Source organism: Podarcis melisellensis (assembly GCF_964234715.1).
Source record: "Podarcis melisellensis genome assembly, chromosome: 6".
Classification (NCBI taxonomy): domain Eukaryota; kingdom Metazoa; phylum Chordata; class Lepidosauria; order Squamata; family Lacertidae; genus Podarcis; species Podarcis melisellensis.
Genome location: NC_138538.1, coordinates 39,877,066 through 39,889,279, shown reverse-complemented (window position 1 = coordinate 39,889,279; position 12,214 = coordinate 39,877,066). Strand labels below are relative to the sequence as shown.

Below are 12,214 nucleotides of genomic sequence, written 5' to 3'. Positions count from 1 at the left end.
CTCTGGGGGTGCTCCTGACTCTTGAAACCTGTGTGGGGTTTTGTAGGGAGTGAGCACCGACCTATGAAAGACCGGGTGCACCCTGGAACCTTCCGGAAGGGCTAGACGAAAAGCCACCGGATTGATCTTAGCCTCAACTTGATATGGCCCTAGCTGCCTGTGTCCTAACTTCTTCTTGGCCAATGACCTGGCCGGCATCGCGTGGGCTGCTAACCACACCCAGTCCCCAACCTGGATGTCCTCTCCCGCCCTCCTGTGCTTATCGGCCTGCACCTTATACGCCTGTTTTGCCAGCTCCAAATGTCTCCGCAGCTCCTCGTGCACCTCTTGCAACTCCGCTGCAAACTGGTCGGCATCTTGAGGCCCCCCCCCTCCTGGTGCCGCAAATCTCGGGAAGGTTCTGGGATGACGGCCATTGTTCGCGAAGAAAGGCGTCACCCCGGTGGAAGCGTGTTTCGTGTTGTTGTAGGCGAATTCAGCCATCGGCAGATAGTCCACCCACGCCGCAGGTCGCTGGTTGGCGTAGCACCGCAGGTACTGCTGCATGATCGCGTTGACCCTCTCCGCTTGACCGTTGGTTTGTGGATGCCTCGCCGATGTCAGGTTGATTTTGACGTGCAAGATGCCCAGAAGCTTTCGCCAGAAAGTGGAAACAAACTGGCGCCCCCTGTCGGACAAGACGGACTGCGGAAGTCCATGCACTCTGAAGACGTGATCGATGAAGAGCTTTGCGGTCTGTTCTGCCGTCGCCACCTTGGCACAAGGGATGAAGTGCGCCATCTTGGTGAACAAGTCCACCACCACTAACACCGCCGTCTTACCTCTGGAGCTGGGCAGGTCTGTAACAAAGTCCAACGCTACCCTCTCCCATGGTTGCTGCGGTGTCTCCAGCGGTTCTAGCAATCCCGCCTGCTTCTGGTGCACTGGTTTGGACCTCTGGCAGATATCACACCTGGCGACGTAGTCCGCCACCTCTCCTCTCATCTGGGGCCACCAAAAGTCTCTAGCCACCAACTCCATCGTCTTTTCTTTGCCGAAATGGCCTGCACTAGGGGCGTCATGCAACTGTTGCAGAACCTTGGCTCGAAGATCGTCGGTGGGCACGTAAAGGGCACCCTTACGAGTCAAAAGTCCATCTTGTAATTGAAACTCATCGTTGTGTCGCGACCCTCCGCGTAGCTCCTCCATCTTAGACTGTGCAAACTGATCCCTTTGCAACGCGCGTCGCACCGCGTCCAGGTCGACTGCGATGGTAGCGCACGTCCACGCCTGCGGTGCGAAAATGTGCTTTGCTGCGATTGGAGCTGCTTCCTCCAAGTATTGCGGCTTTCGGGACAGCGCGTCTGCAATAACATTGGAGTCTCCTGGGATGTATTCTATTTTGAAGTCGAAGTCCGCAAAGAACTCCGCCCAGCGCATGTGTCGCTGGGTCTGCAACTTAGCCGTCCGCCAATACTCTAAGTTCTTGTGATCCGTGCGGACCTGCACCGTGTGCTTGGCTCCTATTAAGAAGTGTCGCCACGCTTTGAAAGCTGCATGAATGGCCAACAACTCCCTGTCCCATATGGTATAATTGCGCTCCGTCTTGCTGAGCTTCCGGGAGTAGAACGCACCCGGTCGCCAGTTGCCTTGTGAATCCTCTTGCAAAAGAACGGCCCCAACCGCTCTATCTGACGCATCGGTCTCTACCCGCATGGGTCTGCCGGGATTCACGTGGAGCAGCTGCTCTTCGGAGGCGAAAAGACCCTTAAGCGTCCGGAAGGACCGCTCCGCTTGTTCGGTCCAGACGAACTTCTTCTTCTTGGAACTGAGGGTGTCAGTGATCGCCGCCGTCGCGTTCGCAAAACCTTTAATAAACTTGCGGTAAAAATTGGCAAAGCCGATGAACCTCTGGACCTCTTTCCGATTTCGAGGGCTTTTCCAGTCCAACAGCGCTTGAACCTTAGCCCTGTCCATGGCCAGTCCCTCGTCGGACAACTTGTAGCCAAGGAAATCAACCTCTCTGACATCAAACTGGCACTTTTCCAACTTGGCGTACAGCCTGTGTTCCTTCAGCCTCTGCAGGACCTCCCTCACGTCCTTATCGTGATCCTCCGGCGATTCCGAGAAAATCAGGATATCGTCGAGAAAGCAGACACACTTTTTGTAGAGGAGACCTGCTAGCACGTGGTGCATAAATGCTTGAAAAACGTGGCTGCCATTTTGGAGGCCGAAAGGCATGACTCTGTATTCGTATGTGCCCAGAGGGGTGAACATGGCGGTCTTCCACTCATCTCCTTTCCGGATGCGGATGAGATTGTAAGCTCCACGTAGGTCCAGCTTGGTGAAAATCTTGCCCCTCCTGACGGTCGCTAAAAGGTCGTCAATCTTGGGCATGGGGAAAGCTTTGGGCTTAGTCAAGCTGTTGATGAACCTGTAATCCACTATAAGCCTTTTTTGGGGCGTGTCCTTCTTCTTCACAAAGAAAACAGGGCTGCCCCCCGCTGCTTTAGATTCCTGGATGAAACCGCGCTTGAGGTTATGGTCTATGAACTCCCGAAGCTCTTGCATTTCGTCCTCCGACATGGAGTACAGCTTGGCAGCAGGCAATTGCGCCCCTGGCACTAAATCAATCGCGCAGTCGTAAGGTCTATGAGGCGGCAACTTGTCAGCTTCCTTCTCACAGAAAACCTCCAAGAATTCCTGGTACTTGTGAGGCACTGTTTGCACCATACCCAGATGCAATGGCTGCTCAGCTTCTCCTCCCTGATCGGTCTGAAAGCAATGCTGAGCACAATACGATGAACAAAAGTTGATCTGCCTCTGGTACCACGCAACCGCGGGACTGTGCCTCTCCAGCCAACTCATGCCTAACACGATGGGTGTGTCCGATAAGTGGGTGACATTGAAACTAATAAGCTCTCGATGGTTGCCAATCTGCATCATCATGGGAGGGGTTTGCTGCACCACTTGCCCCCCCAGCAACTTCCTGCCGTCCACCGTGACCACGTTCAGAGGCGTCGTTGCAGGCAGGAGCGCCATGTTGTGCTGCTTAACGAACTGCAGTCCCATGAAGTCGGCGTTGCTTCCCGAATCGATCGTTATTGGAACCTCGAGGAGTCTCCCATCAGGCAACTGGAGTGTTGCTGTGAGCAGAACTGCCGGTTTGGGAGGCAAAGGGTCCACGCTCTGCAGTGATGCTGGGGGCTTGTCTACAGATCCGCCTGGCTGAGCCCCAGTAGCTCTGCTTCCAGCCAGGCACTGTCGTTTCCCTGAAGTTGCTCCCCTGGTTGCACCTCTGCTGTTACAGTTGCCAGCGCTGCAGTGTGCTTCTGGAGCCTCTGGGGGCACTCTTTCGCCATATGGTGCGCACTGTCACAGATGTAACACTTCCTGGTTCCTCTAGGAGGCTTCGCTTTGGCTGCACCAGGGACAGGGCTCTGGGATGTCTTCTGAGCCCTAGCACCACCAATCTCCATTGGCTCCTCTCTGTCCTTCCCCATTGGCGAGGGGTGCGCACGGCTGAAGTCCCTGTGCACAAAAGGGAGAGTCCTTGCTTGCGCACGCGCTTGGGGCCCGTCCTCCTCATGCCACGGACGCCCCTCATGTCGAATTCCAAGAGCTAAAGCCCGTTGCACCACGTCTTCTAGGGTCTGGGGTCTGTCCCCCCTAGCGATCTCATCCTTGATGGGGGGGCTCAATCCCTCCCAAAAAAGATCTCTGACCGGTTTACTGTCCTTTGGCCAATCTAAGGCGGTGAGCAATGCAAAAAATTTAGAGTGGTATTGGCGCACAGTCGCTTTCCCCTGCCTCAGCCCGTGCATTTGACGGCGCGCAATGTCCACATCCACAGAGGATTGAAAACAAGAATCCATCGCTTTGATGAACGCAGTTGAATCGCGACGGGCCGGTCCATCTTCGCGCCACAAATTGCGTAGCCAAGCCCTGGCCTCCCCATGCAGGTGCGAAACAATGAACCCCACTCTCTCTTCCTCATCTTTAAAATCGTGACGGAGTAAGTGCAGTGCATATACAACGTCCGCTCTGAAATTGGGATAGTCTTGCAAGTTGCCATTAAAATGCGGAACTAGGGCACCCCCCCTCCGTCCAAGCGCAATGCCCTCCGCTCTGGATCCTGGGGCCCCCGCCTTGTCCGCGCGCTCCCACCTTGCCTGCAAATCCTGGCACGTCTTCTCCAAGTCGTCATTCTTCTTCTGCGAAGCAATGACTGCCGATGTGAGAGCGGTAACCTGATTCCGCAATGCAACCAGCTGCTCCTCAGCGCTCATGGCTGCTCCCGTTCGTGAGCTTCGCAAAAAAAAAATTTTTGCTTTGAGAGAGGGGACTTACTGTCACGGCCACCCAGGTCTGGTCCCAGCTCACAAGAGACCTCACTCCGTTGCAGCTTATTTACAGGAAAAGTTTATTGAAGATTTCTGCTTCTCATACAGTTCAGCATTGTGGCCGTACGTCTGCCACGTTAGACCGCTGAAGTCCCCTCTGACTCCTCCCCTCTTCCGCACCAACTTAATAGCCTGGCTCTAGACCACCTCTTCCTCTCCTTTCTTTTCCGCAGGGTCTTCCTGCCCCCCTGGGTTCCCTCTCTCCGTGACTCGCCTGAGGCTGAATCCTCTGCCGCCTCTTCCCCCCTCTTTCTGGCTTTAGGGCCGGGCTCCTCCCCTGAGCTCTCTCCACTTCCGCGCGCCTCTACGTTTGAACTTGGCGCGCGTACGTTGCTGCTGACCTTTCTTTCGACCGCTACACCACCCCCTGCTCTGCTCTCCACCCTTTCCGGCTGAACACCCTGCTCCAACCCCCTCTCTCTGTTCTCTCCTAATCCTGCTCCCTCCGAGAGGCTGACGACTCCACCCCCTTTACTCCGTTCCGGCTGAGACGTCTCTTGCTTCCTCTGTCTTCCACTGGGCTCCTCTCCGCTTCTCCCTTCTCCTCCCCTTTGCTTGATTAAGGTAACCCCCTTTTGAGAATCCTCTGACTCGCTGCTCAGACTCGTGGATTCCCTCAGAATTCCGTCATCTTCTTCCTCATCCTTCTGCCCCTCCTCCCACTCGCTCTCCGTCTCCTCTGTCATCTCCTCCTCTCTCCCAGAAACCCTGACACCAATGAATTTGTTATTTCTTTGAACCTCTGCACTTACACTGGAGTGCAGGGATACTCTCCAGGGGTACTTCCTCTAAAGCACATGTTTTCCAAGTGTTTCAGAACATTCTAGAAATACGAATTGAGAGTCAGGAGCTAGGAGTTGTTTAGGTTGCACTCATGCAAGAAATCAGTAAGCTGCACTATGCTCAGCAAACAACCAAGTGAGCACAAGAGTGGTCTCAGAATCTAAATCTAGGAGGATCATAGCGGCCTGATTAGGGAAAAGCCTTCCAGCTTTCCCTCTATAAAGGATAAGACTGGCTGTTCCTCGGTTGCTTTCCAACAACCCTCATGAATCTGTCAAAATGCAACTTGCTTGGGGCAGCTTGTTGTTGGCAGAGGAAGAAGAGAAAAATGAGCAGAGGCATGGATCGAAGTCATTCTTCCATTCAGACAAGGGCGGTGATTTCCAACAACTCACTCCTCTACTTGTGGTCCCCCAGATCATAGCCCACACCACTCCCAAGGTCCCAAAAACAGATTTTCAGAAGGCACAGAAGAATGGGGGAGATGCACTTTCATTCATTCCTTGGTGTCTCCACACCTAGAGACAGCGCATGCCTGGAACAGAGGTTGGCTACATTTAGACTTTGTTGTTTTTCTATAGGCACACAAAAGCAGGCTTTGTGCTCACTACTTGAATCAAGGAGCACCTGGTTATGCTACAGGGAAAAGGGAAAAGCAATGCTGTGGCTCGGGCAGCAGTGTTTTTAGAGATTGTGATGCTGAACTAATCAAAGTGCCAACCGTGGCTAACTTCACACACATCTCCCAACGTAGTCTAACCTTTATGAGCTGGCCATCTCTACGTTCAGAAACATCCAGCTCTCTGTCCGAAATATCTCCATCTGAAGAGATTAAGCATGTTCCTAGTCCTCATTGTTTGCCTGAAAGGTATACACTGGCTAGAGTTCATGTCAAGGCCGGGGGGGGGAGTCTTTTTAAGTCAACACCTCTTCAATGTAGGGCAGCGGGGGGGGGGCAGATATAAAGCTACCTGCCTGACAGTCATAAGACCAAAATACTCACAGCTGTAGAGAGCCGAGATGCTAGTGTCATCTCCAAGTTTCCCTTCAGTCCCAGGAGTGCTGGAACCAGGATGAATACTTCGGTCACATACTTGAAGACATCCCAGTGCTGCAAAAATCAAGGAAATCAGTTCAGAATCTAGGAAAAGGTGATTGTTTAAAAAGGAGCAGTTAATTATGAGACACATTATTAGGAACCTTATGATTCTCCAACAGTGTATCAGGATGTCTTCAGAGTTCAAGCAGCAGCAGACTAGCTACTAACCTCGCTGTTACTGTTGTCTTCCTGCCATAAGGGTTGTTTCAGCTCAGGAGGGGAGGAAAATGTAATATTATTTAAATGCACAGGGCAACAGCTAGGCAATAAAGGCAGAAACTAAGCTTGTGTACACATGACTGGCTTAAAACACAAGGTCATCCCCATGTTTTTCAAAGAACCTTTGTAGGTTGTTGCACAGTTGCATGTGTTTCTGAGTTTCCCTTTGTGTGTCCACACCAGTGGCCGGAGAGTCATATATGGCTGGTGTAGTCATATGTCATACATTTTAAAATTAGAATTGAAGCAAATTGGGGGGAGGGGGACACACCCAAATGCAGCATTTCTCAAGGAACTACAAGATAGATGCAGCTTGTGGCAATCATCATATGTACACGGCTTCACAAACCAGTGGTTGATATGCAATGAATGCAGAGTAAACAGGAGTTGTGTACACAGACTGAGCACTCTGTAGCCTCTCCTTTGCCACGCACAGGAATTTTGTGACTGATAAAAGACAGATGGCAAGCCTTGCTAAATGCAACAAAGGCCGAGGACAGCAGGATGCTGTTTTGCTTAGGGGTGAACAATCACCTATTTGCCTCCATAGTCTGGATCACAGAATCTGAGGTCATTCAGGACTCGGGATGTGCCTGATACAGCTGGGGATCAGACTCTTGGTTCAGATTCCCAGACGAGTGTCTGTCACAAGGCCATCTCCTTCAAGGCCCTGGATTACCACTTCCCTTCCCGATTAAAACACGCAAAACAGAAACAGAGGCGGAGGTAAAGAGGAGGCAACAAAAACAAGTCTGCTCTTTTCCCATCCTCAAAGCTTTAAATATCCTGTCCCTTCCAGTATAAACCTGAACACTCTGCATAAAGGGCAAACATGGGTTTCTTAGGCAGTGCTAATTACATAGCGCAGACTCTATATGCAGTATCTGGGATGCTTGGGGAGGGAAAACAGACCACAGGAAAGAAATAAAGGCTTCAGAGGAAATCTTAAAATGACCTTTTACTTTCCTCCAGCAAGGTTCTTCTTAAGGTTGTAGTGAATATAGAGCCCTAGTATTACAGTTTGGCCATATTGTGCCAAAGATGTATTTATTTAATCAATTTTTATATTGATTAACTACAAACGCTTCTAAGCTCCGTACAAGAAAGCAATACAGAAAATCAGTTAAAACTATAAAATCAGACTTCAGTTAAAATGCCTGCTGGTCTTCAGTAGAGGCTGAAAATTCAACAGGGAAGGGGCCTATCTGTTCCTAACTGGAAGGGAGTTCCATAGAATTGGACCCCCCACCACTAAATGCACAGATCCTGGTAGATATAGATGTTAATTAGCATTAGGGACAATGGTATCCAAAGCTGCTGTTTATGAAGAAGCCAAGTTCCTCTCTACCTGCTCTACTCTTGATACAGATCATTCATCAGGGCAACCAAGGCTGATTCAGTCCATAACCACACCTGAATCCGAACTGAAACAGATCCAGGAATTTATATCATCCAGGAACTCCTGCAACTGCTTAGACACCACTTTCTCTATCACCTTACCCAAGATTGGGACATTTGCAAATGGGCAGTGGTTATTATAGCTCATACGGTCTAAGGTAGGCACCTTCAGGAGTGGACGCACCCTATTGCCTGCTCAGGCATAGGCAGCTGCCTTACACCTTCTACAAACCTTTGGTTTTATTTAGCTCAGCCTTGTCTACTCTGACTGGCAGCAACTGCCCAAATCAAGGGGTTAGGCAGTGCCTTTTGAACTGGTGATGCTAAGGACTTGAACCACTGAGCCACAGTCCCTCCCTATAAACATGACACAGCCTGCCCAAAATATCCCTGAAAAGGTAGAGACATCTAACATTACAACTGGTTTGTCTCACAAAAACTGCACCAGTAATGGTTATGTGGCACACATAAACCCTAGCCAGAAGGGACAACTGAAGATACAGTAAGACGTGGGAACTGCCTTGACTGTGCTCTCAGAATGTAACAGATTAAGCATAAATCCTACATGAATACGGGGAGGAAAAACTGGGGTACTTACAGAAAGTAGTGGTTAACCGCAGAAGTAAACCCTATTGAATTCAATGGGGCTTGCTCCCGAATAAGTGTGGCTAGGATTGCAGCCTAAAGTAAGGGCCTCTAAAAATATTCCTTTAACCACAACAGTGCTTCAGGGTGCTTTTCGCCTTTAAGGTCGTGGGCAGGAGCCAAGCAGCTCCATTTTCCTCAATGATTATTTTTAGGAGTGACTGGCAGGCAGCTGTGCAAGACGGCTATAGCGAGCGCCTGCTCCTTCACTGGATGGTCCCCAAACTCTGTGTACATGAAACCAGTCACTAATTATCAGTATTCACTTTGTGGAAACAAAAAAAATTCCTTCCAGTAGCACCTTAAAAACCAACTAAGTCAGTTCTTGGTATGAGCTTTCGTGTGCATGCACACTTCTTCAGATACCTTCTTCAGGTATCTGAAGAAGTGTGCATGCACACGAAAGCTCATGCCAAGAACTGACTTAGTTGGTCTTTAAGGTGCTACTGGAAGGAATTTTTTTTGTTTTGACTATGGCAGACCAACACGGCTACCTATCTGTAACTGTCACTTTGTGGAGTGAGGGTGGATTTGAGGCTGAGGAAAACTTAAGGTTAAGGACAACCCCCAGGATTGTCTAAATTAAGAACATGAGAAGAACTGTGACGGATCAGGCCGATGGCCCATCTAGCTCAGCATCCTGTTCTCATATATGTCTGTGGGAAATCACACACAGGAACCGAGCACAAGAGTCCTCTTTCCTCCTGTGGATGCTAATGGCTGGTATTCAGAAGCATTACTGGGCCCCCTGACTGTGGAAGCAGAGCCTGAGTATTGCCATCATGGCTAGTAGCCATCGATAGCCCTCTCTGAGCCCTCTGAATTTGTCTAGTAGACTTTCTAAGTCCTCCAAGATGGTCTCCTGTGAGTCTCCTCTGCTGTGTGAAAAGTACCGTATATTTTACTCTATAAGACTCACTTTTTCCCTCCTAAAAAGTAAGGGGAAATATGTGTGTGCGTCTTGTGGAGCGAATGCAGGCTGCACAGCTAGCCCAGAAGCCAGAACAGCAAGAGGGATTGCTGCTTTCACTGCGCAGCGATCCCTACTTGCTGTTCTGGCTTCTGAGATTCAGAATATATTTTTTTTCTTGTTTTCCTCCTCCAAAAACTAGGTGCGTCTTGTGGTTGGGTGCATCTTATAGAGCGGAAAATATGGTACTTTCTTTTACCTGTTTGGAATCTTCCAACATTAGATGTCCACAAGTGTTAGGAAAGAGGAAGAAAAGGCAGTATTTGGCAGCCTTTAAAAGAAAGCGCCTCTGCTTTGCAAAACCTCCCATACCTGTTTCTTAACAGCTTCTTCGCTCACAGGGTCAAAGTAGGTGAAGCATTAAATTAATTTGATGTAAAAAGGTAAAGGTAAAGGTACCCCTGCCCGTACGGGCCAGTCTTGACAGACTCTGGGGTTGTGCGCCCATCTCACTTAAGAGGCCAGGGGCCAGCGCTGTCCGGAGACACTTCCGGGTCACATGGCCAGTGTGACATCGCTGCTCTGGCGAGCCAGAGCCGCACACGGAAACGCCGTTTACCTTCCCGCTGGTAAGCGGTCCCTATTTATCTACTTGCACCCGGAGGTGCTTTCGAACTGCTAGGTTGGCAGGCGCTGGGACCGAGCAGCGGGAGCGCACCCCGCAGCAGGGATTCGAACCGCCGACCTTTCGATCAGCAAGTCCTAGGCGCTGAGGCTTTAACCCACAGCGCCACCTGTGTACAGGTTTTCAAAACCCGCATCAGCTGCTGTGATGGGCTGCTAATGATTGAGATCACAGGAGGCACAGACAGAGAATGCAATGCTTTCTTTCCTTTCTACAGTCTTCAGGAAACTCTTTCCTATGCAGGGGCTATTCGCATTGGGAGGAGAACTCAACCGTGGTGCCAATAGGGTTTCATATACACATTTGACACGGTAGATAGAGAATCAGTCTAATATAAAAGACACTGCAAATGAGCAATCTCTTAACCATTCTGCTAAATGTGAAAATTATCCATAAAGGAACACACAACTGTGGATCCTGCCCACTATTATATGGACATTAAGATATTACTCAGGTTATTTGGGAGAAAGAACTTTATAAGAATTAATGTCGTTCTAAGAATTTATTGTTAAACAACCAGCAAGGTATGGTAAGATAGCATATACCAATTCCATGTGTTTAAGTACAAATGCATTTCAAAAGCTGGGCAAGATTCCTGCAGTGCAGGGGGTTGGACTAGATGACCCTCGGGACCCCTTCAGACTGTACAATCCTATGAATTTAGGTTATGTTTGAGTTTTCTACCCACAACCCCCAGGGTAACTGCTTTGTTGCCCCAAAGATAGCTTCACTGAATGTTCACTGCATCACGTTAAGTGGCATTAACAATACAAGTCGAACCAAATTCTGTCCTCATAAGGTCTTGCTTTACTTTTCTGGAGATTGGAATAAAGTAAGTGAACTCATATCAAATTGTGTTATTGTTGTTTAGTCGTTTAGTCCTGTCCTACTCTTCGTGACCCCATGGACCAGAGCACGCCAGGCACTCCTGTCTTCCACTGCCTCCCGCAGTTTGGTCAGACTCATGTTTGTAGCTTCAAGAACACTGCCCAACCATCTCGTCCTCTGTCAAATTGTGTTAGGGTCCTGCATTGGAGGGGGTTGGACTAATGACCCTCTGGCCCCTTTCCAACTCTATAGTTCTGTGATTCCATGACAGACACTGGCAGACACTGATTAGAAAACAATGAGCTAAGAGTCCAGAGATAAAAATAAGAATGCAGAGAGTTTCTTTCCAGGCAGAAAAAGTTAGCTGTATGAAACTTAATATGAGAGTGAATGTAACTCATTTTCACTCTCTCGGTTTTCCCACAGCTCATAGGCTACAGTTCAACCACGAAGCAAAGCTTAAGAACAAGCAATTTAGGCAGGAAGCATTTTCAAAACATGTCAGACTAAGTAAAATGATGAATTAGGCATCGGAGCAGAGACTTTTGGGATCACAATATCAAGTTATTTTTCTCTAATATTCCTGACAGGTTCCTTGGTGCCTGCACTTCAAGCTGGCGCAGGCAAAGGATCCGTTAGGAGTTGTAACCGGATCCAGCGGGAATACAATCCAAGTAGGGATGTTCCCTAAGGGAGAAGAAGCTCTTTCCAAGGAAGGGAAACAAGAGCCTTCACTTACGCCAACTCCCTTTTAATACACGCAAGGCCAAACCTACTGGCGTATTTAGAACCATGATCAGGATATTACCGGCTCCTGCAGAGGGTAAATATTGCTGCAAGTAGAGAGTGTCCTTCGGTAAGAGATATCAAAGCGCTAAAAAGGGAGCCTATAACATTAAGCTTCTTATGTAAGGGGAAGAGATCTCTTAAAATTTCCAATGTGAAGACATCTCAGCCAGCAGGCATATGATAGATAACACAATTAATGCCCCCCCCCCAAAAAAACACAAAAATTAGATGCAAGATGTTTCCCTTGTATTGCAATGGGAGTCCAAGGCATCCTGTATAAATCCCCGCACAGCCAAAAGATAAAAAAGAGAGTTTGCTTTGCTGGTACTTTCATGTTGCTAGCCAGATGAAAAAGTTTGCAATTATCTCACATCCATTACTGTGAAAGCATCTCCCCTGCTAGCCTAGAATCTCTTACCCATCCAAGCATATCCTGCGCCAGATGGGTTTCTACGCAGCACTTAAAAGCTGCAGGC

The 12,214-nt window shown here is 49.2% G+C and overlaps 1 protein-coding gene across 3 annotated transcripts in view; it reads right to left on the bottom strand.

Annotated features, from left to right (window-relative positions):
• Positions 1 to 12,214, bottom strand: part of SLC41A1 (solute carrier family 41 member 1) — a 45,078-nt gene that overhangs the window by 22,614 nt on the left and 10,250 nt on the right. For all 3 annotated transcript variants that reach the window (XM_081916402.1, XM_081916403.1, XM_081916404.1), the window contains exon 3: positions 6,169 to 6,276. In XM_081916402.1, coding sequence (XP_081772528.1) covers positions 6,169 to 6,276 — 108 coding nt within the window. The remainder of the gene's footprint in view (positions 1 to 6,168; positions 6,277 to 12,214) is intronic.